The following is a 17,051-nucleotide window of genomic DNA, read 5'->3' on the forward strand; positions in this document are numbered from 1 at the left end:
CCTTCTAAATTTCAAACGCAAGCCTAAACTACTTGTGCATCTTTATGAGATCCAAAAATAAAAAGAAAAACGAAACATTAGTATGTGTTTTTCGAAACTCTTAGCTCTACTACTGACAGTACTTAGGACCCTCGGCAGGAAATGCATCTTCCTAGACCATTTTACACTACGGTACCTCCTTACCTTAGAAATGCTTTATTGAAGTCCATAGGCCTAAACATTGAAAACCGATTTGGAGGGATAAGTTAACTACATAACAAAAACAACAACCAAAAATTCTAGATTTTTGGTAAGAGAGTTATCAATCGGACAACTATTTTGGAACTATGATCTAATAACTAATAACACGCATGAGCCAGTTTACATGCAACTGTTCTAGAAAATCCAAATAGGATCAACAAATTAACTAAGCCCTTCAAACAACATTTCGTTTCATTTTAATTTATTTTTCTTTCCGAATGGAATTAATGAACCAAGGAAATGGAAAAGTTAAAAGCTAGTAGGTGAGCAAACTTACCAAGAGAACCCAAGAGACATATGATTATAGCGAAGACAGTTCTGGAACTGATAGCCATCTTCCCAGTTTAGATCGACTAACTACTGATTTTTTTTTACCTCCACTCTTACTTATGAATGTTGATATATAACAGTAAAACAGTTCCGTCTATTTATAACCTAAAATCGACCTACCCAACCCATAACCAAATATACACTTGTGCTTATTTTTATTAGTTATTTCATTTATAAACGTGTGTGCTAAACTTGAGCATATGCAAAAATATATTTAAATGAGAAAAACAACAAAATGAGAAAATCGATATGTAATATTCGTTGTACTACATGTACATGCACAATTATTTTCGAATATCTATAAATGGCAGCTGTGACACATGTGAAATTTTGTTTTACTAGCACCCATCCGCCAGTTTAAAGAGCGTGTTCTACGGTATTCATCATAATCTATAAAGATGGATACTGGGATGTGGTTAACTTACTCGTCAACAACTTTATTCAAAAGATGCTCGGATATATGGCACGCTAGCTTATCTTATTGTTGACCACCACTTCGGTGAGTGCACATGAGCAAACTTAATTTACGATCACATCGGTCGGTGGCTAATATCCTTGCCATAGAACACCCATGGGTTTTGTTCTTGGGTTATTTCTAAGATATTTTAGGCTCTCTTGGGCTTGGGAAGGTTAAGTATGTTCACCTATCCGGCTATCCCTTTAGGTTGTGACCCTTCGGTCTCTTGCTTACTCGTTGAAAAGTTTCTTCATTAATTGGTCTAGATAGTGGGATTCTTCTTATGGGATGTTTATTGCAAGAAAGGAATTTCGATGGTCAATGGATGTTTATTGTGTCGGGAAGGTGGAGAATCAGCCTTGCGTTTAACGGTTCATTGTTCAACAATTGCAAGCATTTGGGTTGGCATTAGATCTTATGTGTAGATGGTTTAGGACAAGACTGCTAATGGGGGTACCGTTTTGCTTGGGGTGTACCAATATGCATAGCAGCCTTGGTTTGGGAGATACCGAATTGTTATAAATTTAATCACCAAGGGATGGAGGGCTAAAAATTTATCGTCCATTGGCAACGTTTTATGGCAGCTTCTCCCTGCATGCTGACATCACTTGGACGCCCAGGAAATGTTGGAACGTTTTGACATTCAACTAAATCGATTCCGGTATACGAAGTTATCAAAAGAAAGTTAAGCTCAATCTAGTACAAATGCCAGAATGTGGAAACACTTAAAAGGAATTTCGAAGGACAATGTTGTGTCAAATTGAGCTAGCTCAGTTTTTTTAAATTAATCTTACTTCTGGGGTGTAATTGAGCGTGATAGGTTGTGTTAGTACGTTTACTTTGGTTATGCTTGAGTTATTTTTTGTTGAGAAAGGTGATGGTATTTTATGAAAGCAAATTTAGGCGTGATGGTATTTTAGAAAAATCCCCTATTTTTATGGAGAGGAATGATAATGTTCAAGATCATTTATCAACTCTGCAACACGATAAAGGTGAATCTTGTAGAGAGAAGGGACGCAAGTGACAAGAATGAATTGGTTTGTTTTGACCCAATCACAGACCTTACTTGTGATCATTCGATACAACAAAATGCAAAAGAGGGAATGGAAAGGAAGTGCCTGAATTTTGATGGTATTCTGGAAATGGTTACTCCAACCAAGACTTGGACTTCTGAAAATTTTGTTATTTGGTCCTAAACCCATATAGTTATTTATAGTAGGGTCCAACCAGAATTTTCTTTTATATGGAGGTCCAAAATTAATTAAAACATGGAAATGGCCATAATACTCTCGACTACCAAACGTGTGTATCTACATGCTCATTATATCGAGTACATATCTACTACACTGCTTACATAATTTGAGTACATATCTGCTATACTGCTTGCAGGTTAAATTTCATTATTTGCATAAGTTCAACACTTACTTTAGTTGCTTTTTACAATATAATTCAGCGGTACATATATGATGTACTTAAAGAAACGGGTTACAATGAAATTTTTCACTACGTATATGTGAAAATTCATATACTAAAAAAACAGGATCTCTCTAGTGCTCCACTCCCATTGGACCACTTCCTCCCAAAGAGCCAACACTTTTAGCAGTAGACATATTAAACCTGTAAATGTGACCAAAATGTAACAACTAAAACACAACAACAATCCATATATGAATAACAAATAAAAATGAACAATACAAGTAATATGACAAACATCAAAACTAATATTACCTTATGGTGGTTCAATTTTATTTCGGTATTCCATATATGCACTTCCAAAATCATAAGAATTAACTGATTAAAATCTATGTATAAAACAAATTCAAAAAGCAGTTTTTCAGTATTCAATATATGTACTGTTAATTCACTATATAAAACAACTCCATGACAAAAAATAACAGAATCGAGAGAGTCTTATTTCAGTATCGCATATATGTACTTATGGATGAAACAACAACAAGTGATAAAACTAACAATAAAACATAATCAAAAGAAGTTCGTATAAGTATGCCACATATTCACTGCTGATTCATGAACTAAAAAACAATTGCGTGTAATGAATCTATCAAAAAAACAGAATCGACATAATCTTATTTCATTATCGAAGATATGTACTTATGGATCAACCAACAACAAGTGATAAAACTAAGAATAAAATAGAATCAAAAGTAGTTTGTATTAGTGAGCAACATATGTACTGATGGATAATATCCTGAAACAACAAATAAGTATGATTTTGAGAAAATAAAGAGCGAAAATAACAAGAAAATCAAATTGAGAGTACAAATAAGCTAAAACCATCATAATCTAACCAAAAATTCGAATAATTACGATCAAGATTCATAAAAACAGTTCGTCATATACATATTGATGTTTAATACACAAGCAAAAACTGAAACCAAACATATAGAAGCATAGTAAACACAAAAAAAATCAGTACGTCATATACGTACTGATGGTTAATGCACAAAACCAAACTGAAACCAAACCAAAAGCCAATAAAACGAAACTAAAATACCAAATCTACAAAGAAACGAACGTAAAACATGATTTTATAACTAGATCTAGACTATTTTCATCAAAAACCACCAGTACATCATATACGTACTGATGATTAATACACAAAAGCAAACTAAAAACAAACCAAAGACTAACAAAATGGAATTAAAACATCATATTTACTAATGAAATGAACATAAAACATGACTATCTATCTAGATCTGAAGTATTTTTACCAAAATTGAAGTAAAAAATTAACGAATCAAGCATGAAGATCATAAACACAAAAAAACTGAATTCAATTCCTCTTTTCGGAACCCTAAAATCTGAATTTTGAATGTTTCACCATGAAATCAAGAGATTTGGATCTCATATTAAGATAGAATTAAGAAGAAACTTAAAATAAAGATCAATATAGGTAAATCAACTTACGAAATACCTTAGAAGATCTTCATAGCCGGAACTCTTCACCAAAGCACAGATGAGAAAATGAAGAAGAAAAAGAATAGATCGAGAAAATGAAGAAAAAATGAATTTGGTTACTGCTTTTATATACTTAAGGGTGTTTTCGGTATTTAAAAATACGTCCTCATATGTTCCACACGTGTACAGGGCCAGGGGATAAAGTTTTGGGTCCAATTTTGTTGTTTTCTTTGTATTATGGACCTCCAATTACTGTGCTTTACTGGGTGGACCTGCCACTAACTAAGACCACTATAATAATATCTATTGGTAATTCCTACTGGCCTTATACGTGGAGAAATAAGGACACCAACAGAAAAGAAGATGCAAAGCAAATCCCATTTGCTACTTAAATTATTTTAATTAGTGCTCTAAAGTCTAGATTTAGACACGAAAAATGTTGAATACTTTGATGGAATATCAGCTCTGCCTGTTACCGAGGAAACTGGATTAAAAGAACGAATTAGTAATGGTCTTGCTCCGGATGTTGAAGACATTGCTGCTAGTGTAAATAATGGGTATGCAACTCCAATTTTGACTTCTAATCTAATGGGAAGGAGAATTTAGAGACGGATTTCCCAAGTGAAACAGACTTTAGTTGGATTACGGTTCGAAAAAGAAGAAGAAAATTTTCGTAGAAAAGGATTTGGGTTTGCTTTCAAATTATGTTCCCTCTACTTCTAGTCAGTTGATACAAGATCCTGAAGTAAACTCGAATACTCTATCGGTTAGTGATACCGAAATCGATTCTCAAATCGCTTTTAACAACATGATGAGTATATTTAATCATCCTTTTGAGATCTATGTGTAGGGATATTTTAGAGAATGCAAAATCTCAATAAAAAACGGAAATGCCTCTGATTGAGGATGATGATGGTCTGGGAGATTACGACACTGACTCTGGCAATGATGAGCAAACTAATACTGTCAAATATTCTTTTCAAGATGAAAATGAAAGTTAGGATTTTGAAGAGTGAATTTCTTTCCGGGTTTCTAAATTGTGGAAGATTTTGTTAGGTAGTTTCTTGTTGGAGTTTGCATTTGAAGTGATTTTGTTGTTTCTATGGGGGGTTTTGAGTTGCTCTTCTGTGATTTTGTTTGTTTTTTTTTTTCTTTTTTAATTTTGTTGTCACTCTTGGTGACACCTTTATTTTTTTAATCAAATTTTCCCTTTTCGCATCAAAAAAATAAAATTTTTATGGAGACTTTATGAAAATTAGAAGGCACCAAATAAATTTTCTTGTAACAATCGGAGAAGGCACTCCATAGTCCATACTAATCTCTATATATTAATAGTCGTTGTAACTCACAAAATCATTAACATATTTAGTTTGTTAATTGGGCCGATTGACCAGAGGGACCGAAGGGAGGGAGTCCTCTCTATGGCCACTTTTTTGTGAAATAAAACTTAACGCAAATGTGTAGTTCGATAAACATATTGGAAATCTTTGGTGTCCATGGTTAATCTTTGTCACTGGACAAAGTTATCCCTCTGTTTTTATCTAATTACTATAACTCTTTATTTATCCTATATTTTCAGGAGTATAATTGATAAGCATATAACATATCTAAAAATCCGTGACTTGGAATTTTACAAAATTTATATCGTTGGAAATATTTTAAAGAGATCTACACAATGAGTACAAACAACAATTTCAAATTTAAAATTTTTACGAAAAAATTGGAGGTATTTATCATTTTATGCGCAATTTTTGAAAATTGTTTGCGTAAACATTATGCAAACTAGCATAAACGATAGAAAACACATTATGCAGCCATATTCTGGTTTATGCATCAACTAATTTCTATTGTAACTAATAAAATAATAAAACGATGTATTCCCTCAATTTCAAGAAAAATGATACTTTCACTTTTTCAATTTGACCTATTTTAGAAAAATGTCGCGATTACAAATTTTCTTTTGCAATCCCGTTGTAGCGGTGTTTTGTTTTTCTTCGGTCGGTCCTCCCCACCGTGGCAGCGGTATTCTAGTATATAAGCTACCCATGCAGCTGGAATAATTGATGCAGAAGCGGGAGAATGTGGAGTTGTTGTTGAAGGGTTGAGATGGGCTAAGGCAATGGAACTGGACAGAATTCATCTAGTAGCTGATGCTAAGACAGTCGTCAACTCTATCATTAATGGCGCTCTTTCTGTGAGATGGGAGAATAAGAAGATCATTCAAGAGATTAAGCTTATGCTTAACACTTTTAATTCTTTTAAGATTTCTCATGTCAGTAGGAGTCTAAACTCTGTAGCGGATTTTATTTCGAAGGTAGTTAGAAGAGACAAACTTCTCATTGAAGAATTCAGTCATGATGTTATACATCTTGAAACTTTGTTATCCAAGCTTTTAGTTCCTGATATTTCTTAATAAATTCATCTCCTGTTTATCTAGTATATAAGGTACCCAATATATGGAGTTTTTATTGTATTAATTTTTAACTACAAGTACCAATTAATTTTTTATAAGGTATCCAATATTCCATATAGATTTTTGCGGAAAAAGGACCTTAAAAATCCCACAATTCCGCGTATATGGTCATCGTACTATTGAATTCCAAAAACAACAAACATGACCAAAACGGCAAAATATGACCAAAAAAAGTGAAGCCCATGTCCCAACACACAACTGCATGATGAATGCAGTTTGAGCATTTTTTTGAAGTGCACTATAGTGCACTACTGGACTCATGTTCATGGTATGCAGCACTCGACACTATTTAGTCAACTGGTCATTAGTACGTTTTTCGAGTGTCCAGTAGGAGTGCATCCGAGTGCTTGGGTCAGTCAATTGGAATAGTCAACGATCAATGGTATGTTTGTGATACGATATGAGACTCAATGAGTCCTCGTTTGACCAAAATAGTTGCTAAAAGTCTATTTGCGAGGACAAAAAAGGTATAAAACGGTTGCTAAAAGCCCAAAATATTACTTTTGGAATTTCGGATCAGGAACAGTAAGTGCGAAGAATTTCACCCTTTTTTAAGTCTTGTTCCGGCAAACAGCTCTATTCCATACTATTGAGATAGTTTCGTTCTCGGCTGAGAATCTCCCCTGGGGTGATAAACTTTTTTATTTGTGCAAGGCCAATAAAAATGGAAAGTATTTATAACATTTCCACTTTTGTTTTTTGTTAGTATCGATCAGACAGTAGAACCTTGCTTACTCATTAACAACTCTTTCTTATTATTATATCAGTTCATTTCCAGAAAAAAGAAAAAAAAGAAAAAAAGAAGAATATATTTAACTACACTTCGATCGCGTCAGCCTTCACTTTGCGTGCACCCAAACAAAAACTCTAGAAAATCCGATCAACTAATAACAACTAACTATTTGCTTTTTACTACACACATTCTCAACTAAACCTCATCCAACATAATCTACTATTGTATGTTTTTCACTATAAATAAGCACTAAACATCAATATGTTAATCCACAACAAACCACTACACAACATATCTTATCTCTCCTTCAGTTGTTTTAAGTAAAATTTTTCTTTTCTGCAAAGTATAATCATGGGCTCTTACAAGATTTTCTTCGTGTTGTCTATGATCATCGCAGTATCCTCCATCAATTTCAGCTGGGCGGCTCGTCAACTTTTGCAAGCACCAACAGCACTACCTTCAATTCCTACAATGCCAACAGTTCCTACAATTCCTACCATTCCTACTATGCCTACAATTCCTGTAAATCCTACAGTTCCTACAATTCCCACCGTTACACCACTACCAACTGTATTTCCCACTGTTCCAAATTTTACATTACCTCCTTTGTCCGCAATTCAATCAACAATTTCTTCTTTATTCCCTAACGGAATCCCTTTCCTTACCCCATCACCTTCTGCAACAACTACCTCTACTACTAGCCCTTGATTTTGGTTCATACTTACTACTAAAGTGTGTTATTTTAATTTGTTTGAATACAGAGTGGTGTATGTTTCTAGTAGGTAAGAGTGGATGAGCTGATATTTCCATTCTGTTACTGGGTTTGTTCTTATTTATGTATTGTGTGCATGGCTTAATATTAATGCTATTAATTAATTGCAAGATTTATGTATTCTGTGCATTGGCTTAATATTAATGCTATTAATTAATTGGGAGATTTATGTAGTGTGATCATATAAATGGAATGCCTGTGTTTCCTTGAAAAGAACTGTCGTCTAAGCAATATACGTTTCGATTCTAGTCTCCACCATATATGGAAATGTTGACTGTTGAGGGCCAAGGTGACCCTAAGCCTAAGAACTTGAGGGGTCCTAAGAGGAACTTCCCTGCTTTGTACGTAGGAGACTTTATACGCATGTGCGCAATTTAGACGTTAAAATTTCGACCATGCCTTCCGACTATTGCCTAAACTATGTCTTTCTATATTTAGTATTCTCCTAGTTGTTTCCCTTTTAAGTTTTCGTTTCTTTCTATATTTAGCTAGAACGCACAGCTATATATAAACTTATGGCGTGGAACTCATTCAATTAAATACAAGTCTTTTAAGGTGGTTAATCAAGAAACAGAAACACAAGAAATCGAAAAACCTAAAAGAAATCCTAATGGAAGAAACTCAAAATCCTGTAGAAAAAAAGCTCAAAGAACTTGAAGGTGAACTGATGGAAGTGAAAGCTGAAACAAAGAAAGAAATAGACAAGTTTAAAGTTGAAGTGGAAGAAAAATTGAAAGAAGGTAATCAATCGAAGGATGTGTTAGTTATAGAGGACTAATTAATTATTTCCTAAAGTTAGCCGTGGTTATTTAGGGAAGGGGTTTTCTAAACCGGTTAGAATTCTTGGTGGCCAAGTTTGTAACCTATATAAATAGGTAGTTAGGTCTTGTTGAATTTGTGCATTGTGTAGAAAACGATTAAGAGATCGGTGAGAGATTTCTTGTAGAGCTTTTAGGTCTAAAGCTAGGGTTTCGTTGTGAGAGCATATTGGTGAGGAACAAGAGACAAGGTTATCGTCTCGGGTAATTTTTGCGGTGTAACCAAGGATTTGCTGGGATTCACACGACGCTGTAATCGTTTTTCTTCATAGTGGATTTGAGTTGGTGCGGCTCAAAGTGGACGTAGACAATATATACAAGTTGTATATATTGGTCGAACCACTATAAATCTTGTGTCTTGTGAGTTGAATTATCTTTCTCGTATTATTATGGTTGCTTGTGCTTGGTTTACTTATTATTCGTCATAATATCTCAATATCCGTTCCGCGGTTGTCAGTGATTATTCCCTAAGAAAATCCTGACAACTGGTATCAGAGCTCGGGTTAGAGCTTTAGGGTTCAAGTTATGGGTGATAATAACGAAAGTACGATAGCTAGGGTTAAAGTTTTTAATGGGAAGAACTTTGCGTTTTGGAAGTCTCAGATGGAAGACTACCTATATGAGAAAGACCTTGCTGATCCATTGGGTGGAGTTGCGAAAAAGGGAGCACGCAAAGACGGTGAATGGAATACTCTTTATCGCAAGTGTGTAGTCGTGATCCATAGATGCCTAACGGAGGAAGTCTACAATAACGTACAAGAGGAAACTAGTACGAAGAATTTTATGGATAAACTTGAAAAGTTGTATCAAAAGTCATCAGTCCCGGGAAAGATTATGTTGTGTGCACAATTATTTAATTTGAAGATGCAAGAAGGCGAAGCGATTTCAGCACATCTTGGGAAGTTTAAATCAAATATTTCTCATCTTTCAAAAGTTAGTATTACTTTTGATGATGAAATTCAAGCTTTACGGTTGTTGTCATCATTACCAAAAAGTTGGGAGACTGCAAGGACAACCATAAGCAATTCTTCAAGGAGCGAGAAGTTGAAGCTTGATGATGTGCAACAAAGGTTGATCGCTGAAGAGGAGAGAAGAATAGAACAAGTTTATGTTTCTAGTTCTTCAAGCTCTGCTTTAAGTATGCATGAAGAAGATAGAGGCAAGAGTTCAAATCGGAACAACAACAACAAATCTAGATGGAAGTCTAGAGGAAAGTCAAGGGGAAGATCTCAATCCCGTACTAGAGGTGTTGTTGAGTGTTGGGCGTGTAAGAAAGTAGGATACTTCAAGCGCGATTGTCCGGAAAACAAAGGTGCTAATAATGGTGGAAACAAAGGTAATCAAGAAGAGGTCAATGTAGTTGCAGCTACGGAACCGGTGAAGGTCCTTGTTGATAATAAGAAGATGATTACGAAAGGTTTTCTACTACTCTCTGAGGACAAGGAAGATGAGTCTTGGATTATAAACTCGGGAGATTCTTTCCATGCAACGAGTGATAAGGGTATTATGATCTCTTATAAAGAAGGATAATATGGCCAAGTATTCTTGGGTGACGGTGAAGCATGCGACATCATCAGTTTGGGTGATGTGATCTTGAAAGTCAATGGTTCGACATGGAAATTGAAGGATGTACGACACGTTCCAAATTTGAATAAGAACTTGGTGTCTGTGGGCAAAGTTTGTGATGATGATTGTGAAGTTGTGTTAACGAAACACAATTGGAAAGTAAAGAAAGAGGCTATGGTGTTAGCTCGTGAAGTTAGAGTCGGTACTCTATACCGGACTTCATATGGAACTACTTTAGCAGTATCTAGTAGTGATGAAGACACTAACTTATGGCATAGAAGATTAGGGCACATGAGTGAGAAGAACATGAATATTCTAGGTTCGGGAGGATATCTATCTAAGGTGAAGTCTGTTGATATGAGTTTTTGTGAAGACTGTGTTCTTGGAAAACAAAAACGAGTTAGTTTCAGCAGAGGAGGAAGAGACTTGAGGAGTGCAAAACTTGATTTGGTTCACACGGATGTATGGGGACCAATTGATGTTGCATCTCACAGCGGGTTCCATTATTATGTCACCTTTATTGATGATCACTCAAGGAAGGTGTGGCTTTACTTCATGAAGAATAAGTTCGAGGTGTATGAAGTGTTTAAGAAGTGGAAAGCTTTGGTTGAAACAGAAACTGGTCTGAAGTTGAAGTGTCTAAGGTCAGACAACGGTGGTGAGTATGACAAAACAGAATTCTTACAGTTATGTGCTACAAATGGAATTCGTTTGGAGAGGACAGTTCCAAGGACACCACAAGATAATGGAGTAGCAGAACGTATGAATTGGAAGTTGAATGCACGTGCAAGGTGCATGAGGTTGCAGTCGAGTTTTCTCGAGACCTTCTGGGCACATGCAACAGAGACGGCTCCTTATCTAATTAACAGGACACCTAGTAGTCCATTAGATATGAAGATACCAGAGGAGGTTTGTACTGGAAAAAAGGTAAATCTTTCCTATTTGAAAGTTTTTGGTTGTGTTGGTTATGTTCATCTTAATCCCGGCGAGAGGTCTAAGATAGGTGCTCAAGCAAAGAAGTGTATATTCCTTGGTTATGGAATTGAAGCTTTTGGGTATAAACTTTGGGACTATGAGGGTCACAAAATTATTAGAAGTAGAGATGTCACTTTTAATGAGAATGAGCTGTACAAGGACATGAATACAACACAAGTTGAAGATGTCAGGTCAAGCAACGTCGATAAGGGGTTGTATATCGATATTGATGATGATTCTAGAAGAAGTGTGGAACAAGAAGAGCATGATGTTGCTGATGGCACAGAAGTACAAGTTGAAGAGACTTCTACTGCAATGGGAGTTATTCCTACAGTTTCACAAGAAGTACGAAGATCGTCAAGAACTCCTAAACCAAACCCAAGGTATGCTTTGAATTATCTATTACTTACGGATAGAGGCGAACCTGAAGATATTAAGGAAGCACTAGCGGCTGAAGATTCAACCAAGTGAAAACTTGATATGGAGGATGAGATAAATTCACTTGATGAGAATGGCACTTGGGTGTTAGTAAAATTACCAAGAGGTAAGAAGGTGTTGCATAACAAGTGGGATTATCGGATGAAGTCTGAAGAAAATGAAGATATTCGCTACAAGGCGAGGTTGGTTGTGAAAGGTTTCCAGCAAAAACCTGGTGTTGATTACAACGAGATATTTTCTCTAGTTGTGAAGATGACTACTATTCGAGTAAGTCTAGTGGCTTCTGAAGATCTATACCTTGAACAGTTGTATGTAAAGACAACTATTCTTCATGGTGACCTAGATGAACAAATTTACATGAAGCAGCCAGAAGGATACATAATAAAAGGCAAGGAAGATATGGTGTGCAAGTTAAAGAAGAGTTTGTATAGTTTAAGACAAGCCCCGAGACAGTGGTACAAGAAGTTTGATAACTTCATGCATAGAAGTGGTTAATCACGGTGTAATGCAGATCATTGTTGTTACTTCAAAAGGAATGATCTGACTACATCATATTACTACTATATGTGGATGATATGTTGGTTGCCGGAACATGTCTACAAGAAGTTGAGAATTTGAAGAAATAATTGGCAAGTGATTTTGATAAGAAAGATCTTGGTGAAGCAAAGCAGATTCTTGGTATGAGGATCATAAGAGACAGATCTAAGGGTGTACTTATGCTTAGTCAGGCTGAATATATTGAACGAGTGTTGAAAAGGTTCAATATGGAGAATGCTAAACCAGCTCGTTCTCCACTTGGAAGTCAAATTCGTCTTTCAAGTATGCAGTGTGCGAAGACAGATGAAGAAAAGGAGTACATGTCTAACGTACCATATTCTTCGGCTATTGAGAGTCTAATGTATGCTATAGTGTGCACGAAACCGGATATTGCACATGCAGTGGGAGTAGTGAGTATATATGCAAGCAACCCAGGAAAACAACATTGGGAAGCTGTGAAGTGGATTCTCAGGTATTTGAGTGGTAACAAAAACGTACCATTGTGCTATGGAAAAGGTGGTTCTATTTTGAGGGGTTATGTGGATGCATACTTCGCAGGTGATGTAGATAAAAGGAGAAGTACGACCAGTTATGTTTACACTATGGGGTCAGCTGCAGTGAGTTGGAACTCAAGGTTACAGAAGTTGGTGACATTGTCTACTACGGAAGCGGAGTACGTAGAGGTGACGGAAGCGAGCAAGGAGATGATTTGGTTACAAGGATTATTAGCTGAGTTGGGCAAGAAATAAGGAGATAATGTTTTGTTTAGCGACAGTCAAAGTGTTATACATTTAGCCAAAAACTCAGCCTATCATGCTAGGACAAAGCATATAGATATTCGTTATCATTTCATTCGGGATCTCTTAAAAGAAGGAGAGTTGAAGCTCGAGAAGATTTTTGGTTCGAAGAATCCAGAGGATATGTTTACCAAGAGAGTTACATCAGACAAGCTAAAGCTCTGCAAGGCTTTAGTTGGTCTCTCAGAATGAGGATCTGGGAGGGGAGCCGCACTAACAAGGAAGATGTTTTAGAACCGTCAATCCAAAGTTGAAGAATGGAAGACAATCAATAAGTCTTCAAAGTGGTAGATTGATAGTTATTGAGGACTAATTAATTATTTCCTAAAGTTAGCCGTGGTTATTTAGGGAAGGGGTTTCCTAAACCGGTTAGAATTCTTGGTGGCCAAGTTTGTAACCTATATAAATAGGTAGTTAGGCCTTGTAGAATTTGTGCATTGTGTAGAAAACGATTAAGAAATCGGTGAGAGATTCTTGTAGAGCTTTTAGGTCTAAAGCTAGGGTTTCGTTGTGAGAGCATATTGGTGAGGAACAAGAGACAAGGTTATCGTCTCGGGTAATTGGTGGGATTCACACGACGCTATAGTCGTTTTTCTTCATAGTGGATTTGAGGTTGTGCGGCTCAAAGTGGACGTAGACAATATATACAAGTTGTATGTATTGGTCGAACCACTATAAACCTTGTGTCTTGTGAGTTGATTTATCTTTCTCGTATTATTATGGTTGCTTGTGCTTGGTTTACTTATTATTCATCATAATATCTCAAGATCCGTTATTCCGCGGTTGTCAGTGATTATTCTCTAAGAAAATCCTGACAGGATACTGCAGAAGGAATGTATGGGGCTGTAGAGGACGAAACAAAGGAATCAGAGAATATTATGAAGAATATCCGGAAAGAGATCCGATCACTTGCATCAGAGTTTAGGTGTGACAAAGTCTTTGAAGAATATGGATAAGAAAATTGAAGAATCGTCTCAGGAGATTAAGAACCTGAACAAGTCTTCTGATAAGAAAACCTACGTTAGAATTTGGGCATGGACAGAATCTTTAGGCACTATCCTTGTTGCAGTATGTCTGAGTTACCTTGCAAGAGCACAGTAAATTGATCATCTTGCTTAACTTAGTTTTGCGTGACAATTGTGACGCATGTTCCTACGGTGCTTAAGTTGTTAGAACACGTTGATGTCTGTCTTTCGGCTGGAATCCTTGTGATGTTAACTTTACTTTTTTAGTCTTGAATAGCCATGTCATCTTTCTTTTGAATCTCTTCTAATTGACTAGTTGTTTTTTCCTGTGACTAAATCTAGTGTTAATCCTATTTGTATTAATTTCACTATATTCCACTGAGCAAAGACCTATTGACCAACTTCAGTTCCCTGCAAAAGAGCCAAAGAGGGGACTCTTTTGCAGTCTCGCTCTTTAACCCCATTCTTGGAAATCCTTGATTTTTAAGGTGAAATTTGACTCCAAAATCAAGATAACCATAAGCTAGAATCCCAGGAAATTAGCATTCTTATTGTTCGACTCATCTGATCCATTTGCTATAGATAGAAATCTCTTCTTAAATTTCTCTCAGAAATGTACTCTTGAGGAATAATCACATGTGAGGGGCCATGTTGAGAGAATAGGCTCTTGATAAAGAGAATGATATTAAACCACATTGTCACATTGCTGTAGATCTATTTTCTATAGATGATTCATGAGCTGTTACATTAAGGATATATGCTTGGCATACAACAGTCATATATATGTACCAGAGATGTTTATTACAGAACTGTGATCTCTCTGATGAGAAGGATTTGATCATTTAATATTATTATCATATTTAGTTTGTGATGATTTTATACACATTGAAGTTCTCTAAACTGCATATTTATTATGTCTTCGATGCCCTGATGATGCCATAAGAATCCCAACTGCCACGATAAACATCGATAACATGCTAACAAGCAATACATAGGTTCTTCTCGATGACTTCCTATACTCTCCAAACACAAGTATTCCCCAGAACGTGCTCACAAGTGGAAATGCCTGATTTTGATATATATACAATCAATCAATAAAGATAATATCGTTTCAGATAAATCAATCAACAAACAAGAAAATGGCGCATGATATCCTTGCTAGCAATGGGGCGCCAATCCTCCCTTTAGTTTCTTTGGATGCAAAGCAAGTAGGGAGAGACTAACCTGAACAGCATCTGACGCCGCATATCCAGCAGCTTGGCCGCCCATGAACTGGAGGCCATTTCCTAAGCCACAAAGAAGCCTTGCCAAAAGAGCCCGATTTCTACCATTCCGATCATTGAGGTAAGCCTTAATTGAAGACCGTGGTAGGTTGAATACAGGGTAGGACAGGAAGATAACGTTTAGAACGATAGCAACCACAAAACAAGATACAGAGAAGTAGAAAAATGCAGTGTAGACAACTAAATGCGGAACCCCTTCTTTCATTGTCCCACATTGATCATTCGTCGCCAAATTGAATGCTGGCGAGAAAAAGGAGAAGCAAAGGCCAGCAAAAAATGTCATACCCAAGCCGATCAAAGTGTTCTTTCCAAAGACCTGCTTATACATTAACCAAATACTTAAGAATCACATTCTGGCCCTTGCAAAAAAAAACACTGAGAAAAGTACGTAGTACAGTGTACGAGAGAGGCCCAAGAAGAAATTATTGGTGTTTTTTTGTTTTTTGAAGCATGAAATTATTGGTGTTGTGAAATAACCAACCTTGATTGCCCTATTATTTTCAAGCTCTATAAGGAAGCCTGCAGTTCCTAACTCAGCTTTCTCAGCACAAATAGTTCCATCCTCCATATCCTTTTTCCAAATATCATTACCATTGACTTTGTGGGTTTTCCAAAATTACTAGAAACAGAAATTTCAAAATTGTAACATACTGCTAACACCCAAAGAAAGGCTCACCTCCGCTATTGGAAGCATCCTTGCACTCTTTCTCATTTACGTAACTACTGAGCTTTGCTTTTGTAGTTACCAAAGCATAAGCCGACACGTGGTCATAGTCAGGGACTTGTCAAATCAAGTTAGAATTATCCTAATCCACACGGCGGCGAAGTAAAGTTTGGGACGAGGTAACTTGCCAAAGGGGACATAGAGCGCGAAAGGAATCAGATGTCCATTACAAAATGACCACGAAATAATGTGACTTGGCTTGGAAGAAAAGCTACCCCCACGAAGTAGATGAATTATCGAGTAAGAAATGGGACAGGTGTCCCGACAAGACCACGTGAAGTCAGCGAAAGGTGGGGAAAAACTTTATGGAATATGCTCCAGGAGAAGCATAAAGTAACCTCGGCGAGATGATATGAGCTGTATACCACTAAGGTTGTTTAGGCCTATAAATAGAGATCTTTGGACAATGTAAAGGGAGAGATATTTTAGAGAGGAAAAGGTTTAGCATAGGAGAGAGAGAGATAGGGTTTCCTTGTAATTCATAGGCTGTGAGAAGGGATTAGGGTTTCCTTGTAACACAAGAGTGTAACTTGTATTTCGCTTGAGATTAATAAATAAGTTTAATTTCTAGTGTTTATTATGTCTTAGATCTTACATATTTTCCATTTGGGTGTGTTCCTGGATTTCCAGTAATCACATTTTGGCGCTAGAAACAGGGATCTATCCTCGTGTTTATTGAAGATTAAGGATCTATCCTCGTCTAAAGAGTAGGGAGAGAAGCTGAGGTTGCACCAAAGAGGCGGAAACCAGAGATCTGAAGACTAGCAAAGAGGTGGGTACAAGGACAAATTTCGAAACGAGGTAAACGATGAAGAGAAAGGTGAGGCAAACGAAATCGCAAACGGTGTTGAGAAGGAGTAAACGATTGGAGGCTCGGGATTAGGAGGTGAAGAACGATATATTTGTAAAGGACGAAAAACGAAGGACCATGATACAAGGGAAACGCAGATCAAAAGTAAAAGCCGGGACTGTGGAGAAACCTGGTCGGATTGTGAAAGCCGGGACTACCGCGGAAAAGGAAATG

General features: G+C 36.5%; 1 protein-coding gene across 1 annotated transcript; it reads right to left on the bottom strand.

The window, feature by feature from the left end:
• Positions 1–14,915: 14,915 nt before the first annotated feature.
• LOC113352769 (ureide permease 1-like) lies at positions 14,916–15,871 on the bottom strand. The gene is made up of 3 exons (XM_026596546.1): positions 15,785–15,871; positions 15,245–15,619; positions 14,916–15,086 (listed from the first exon to the last, which is right to left on the bottom strand). Exons 1-3 carry the CDS (start codon positions 15,869–15,871, stop codon positions 14,916–14,918), a joined length of 633 nt encoding a protein of 210 aa, XP_026452331.1.
• Positions 15,872–17,051: the final 1,180 nt, after the last annotated feature.

Source organism: Papaver somniferum, chromosome 2 (assembly GCF_003573695.1).
Source record: "Papaver somniferum cultivar HN1 chromosome 2, ASM357369v1, whole genome shotgun sequence".
Taxonomy (NCBI): Eukaryota; Viridiplantae; Streptophyta; class Magnoliopsida; order Ranunculales; family Papaveraceae; genus Papaver; species Papaver somniferum.

Coding starts and splice junctions, on each gene's coding strand:
- LOC113352769 (XM_026596546.1), bottom strand. CDS start 15,871: ATGGAGGATGGAACTATTTGTGCTGAGAAAGCTGAGTTAGGAACTGCA. Junction 15,620..15,784: donor AAAATAATAGGGCAATCAAG/GTTGGTTATTTC, acceptor ATGTATAAGCAG/GTCTTTGGAAAGAACACTTT. Junction 15,087..15,244: donor CGGCGTCAGATGCTGTTCAG/GTTAGTCTCTCC, acceptor TATCAAAATCAG/GCATTTCCACTTGTGAGCAC.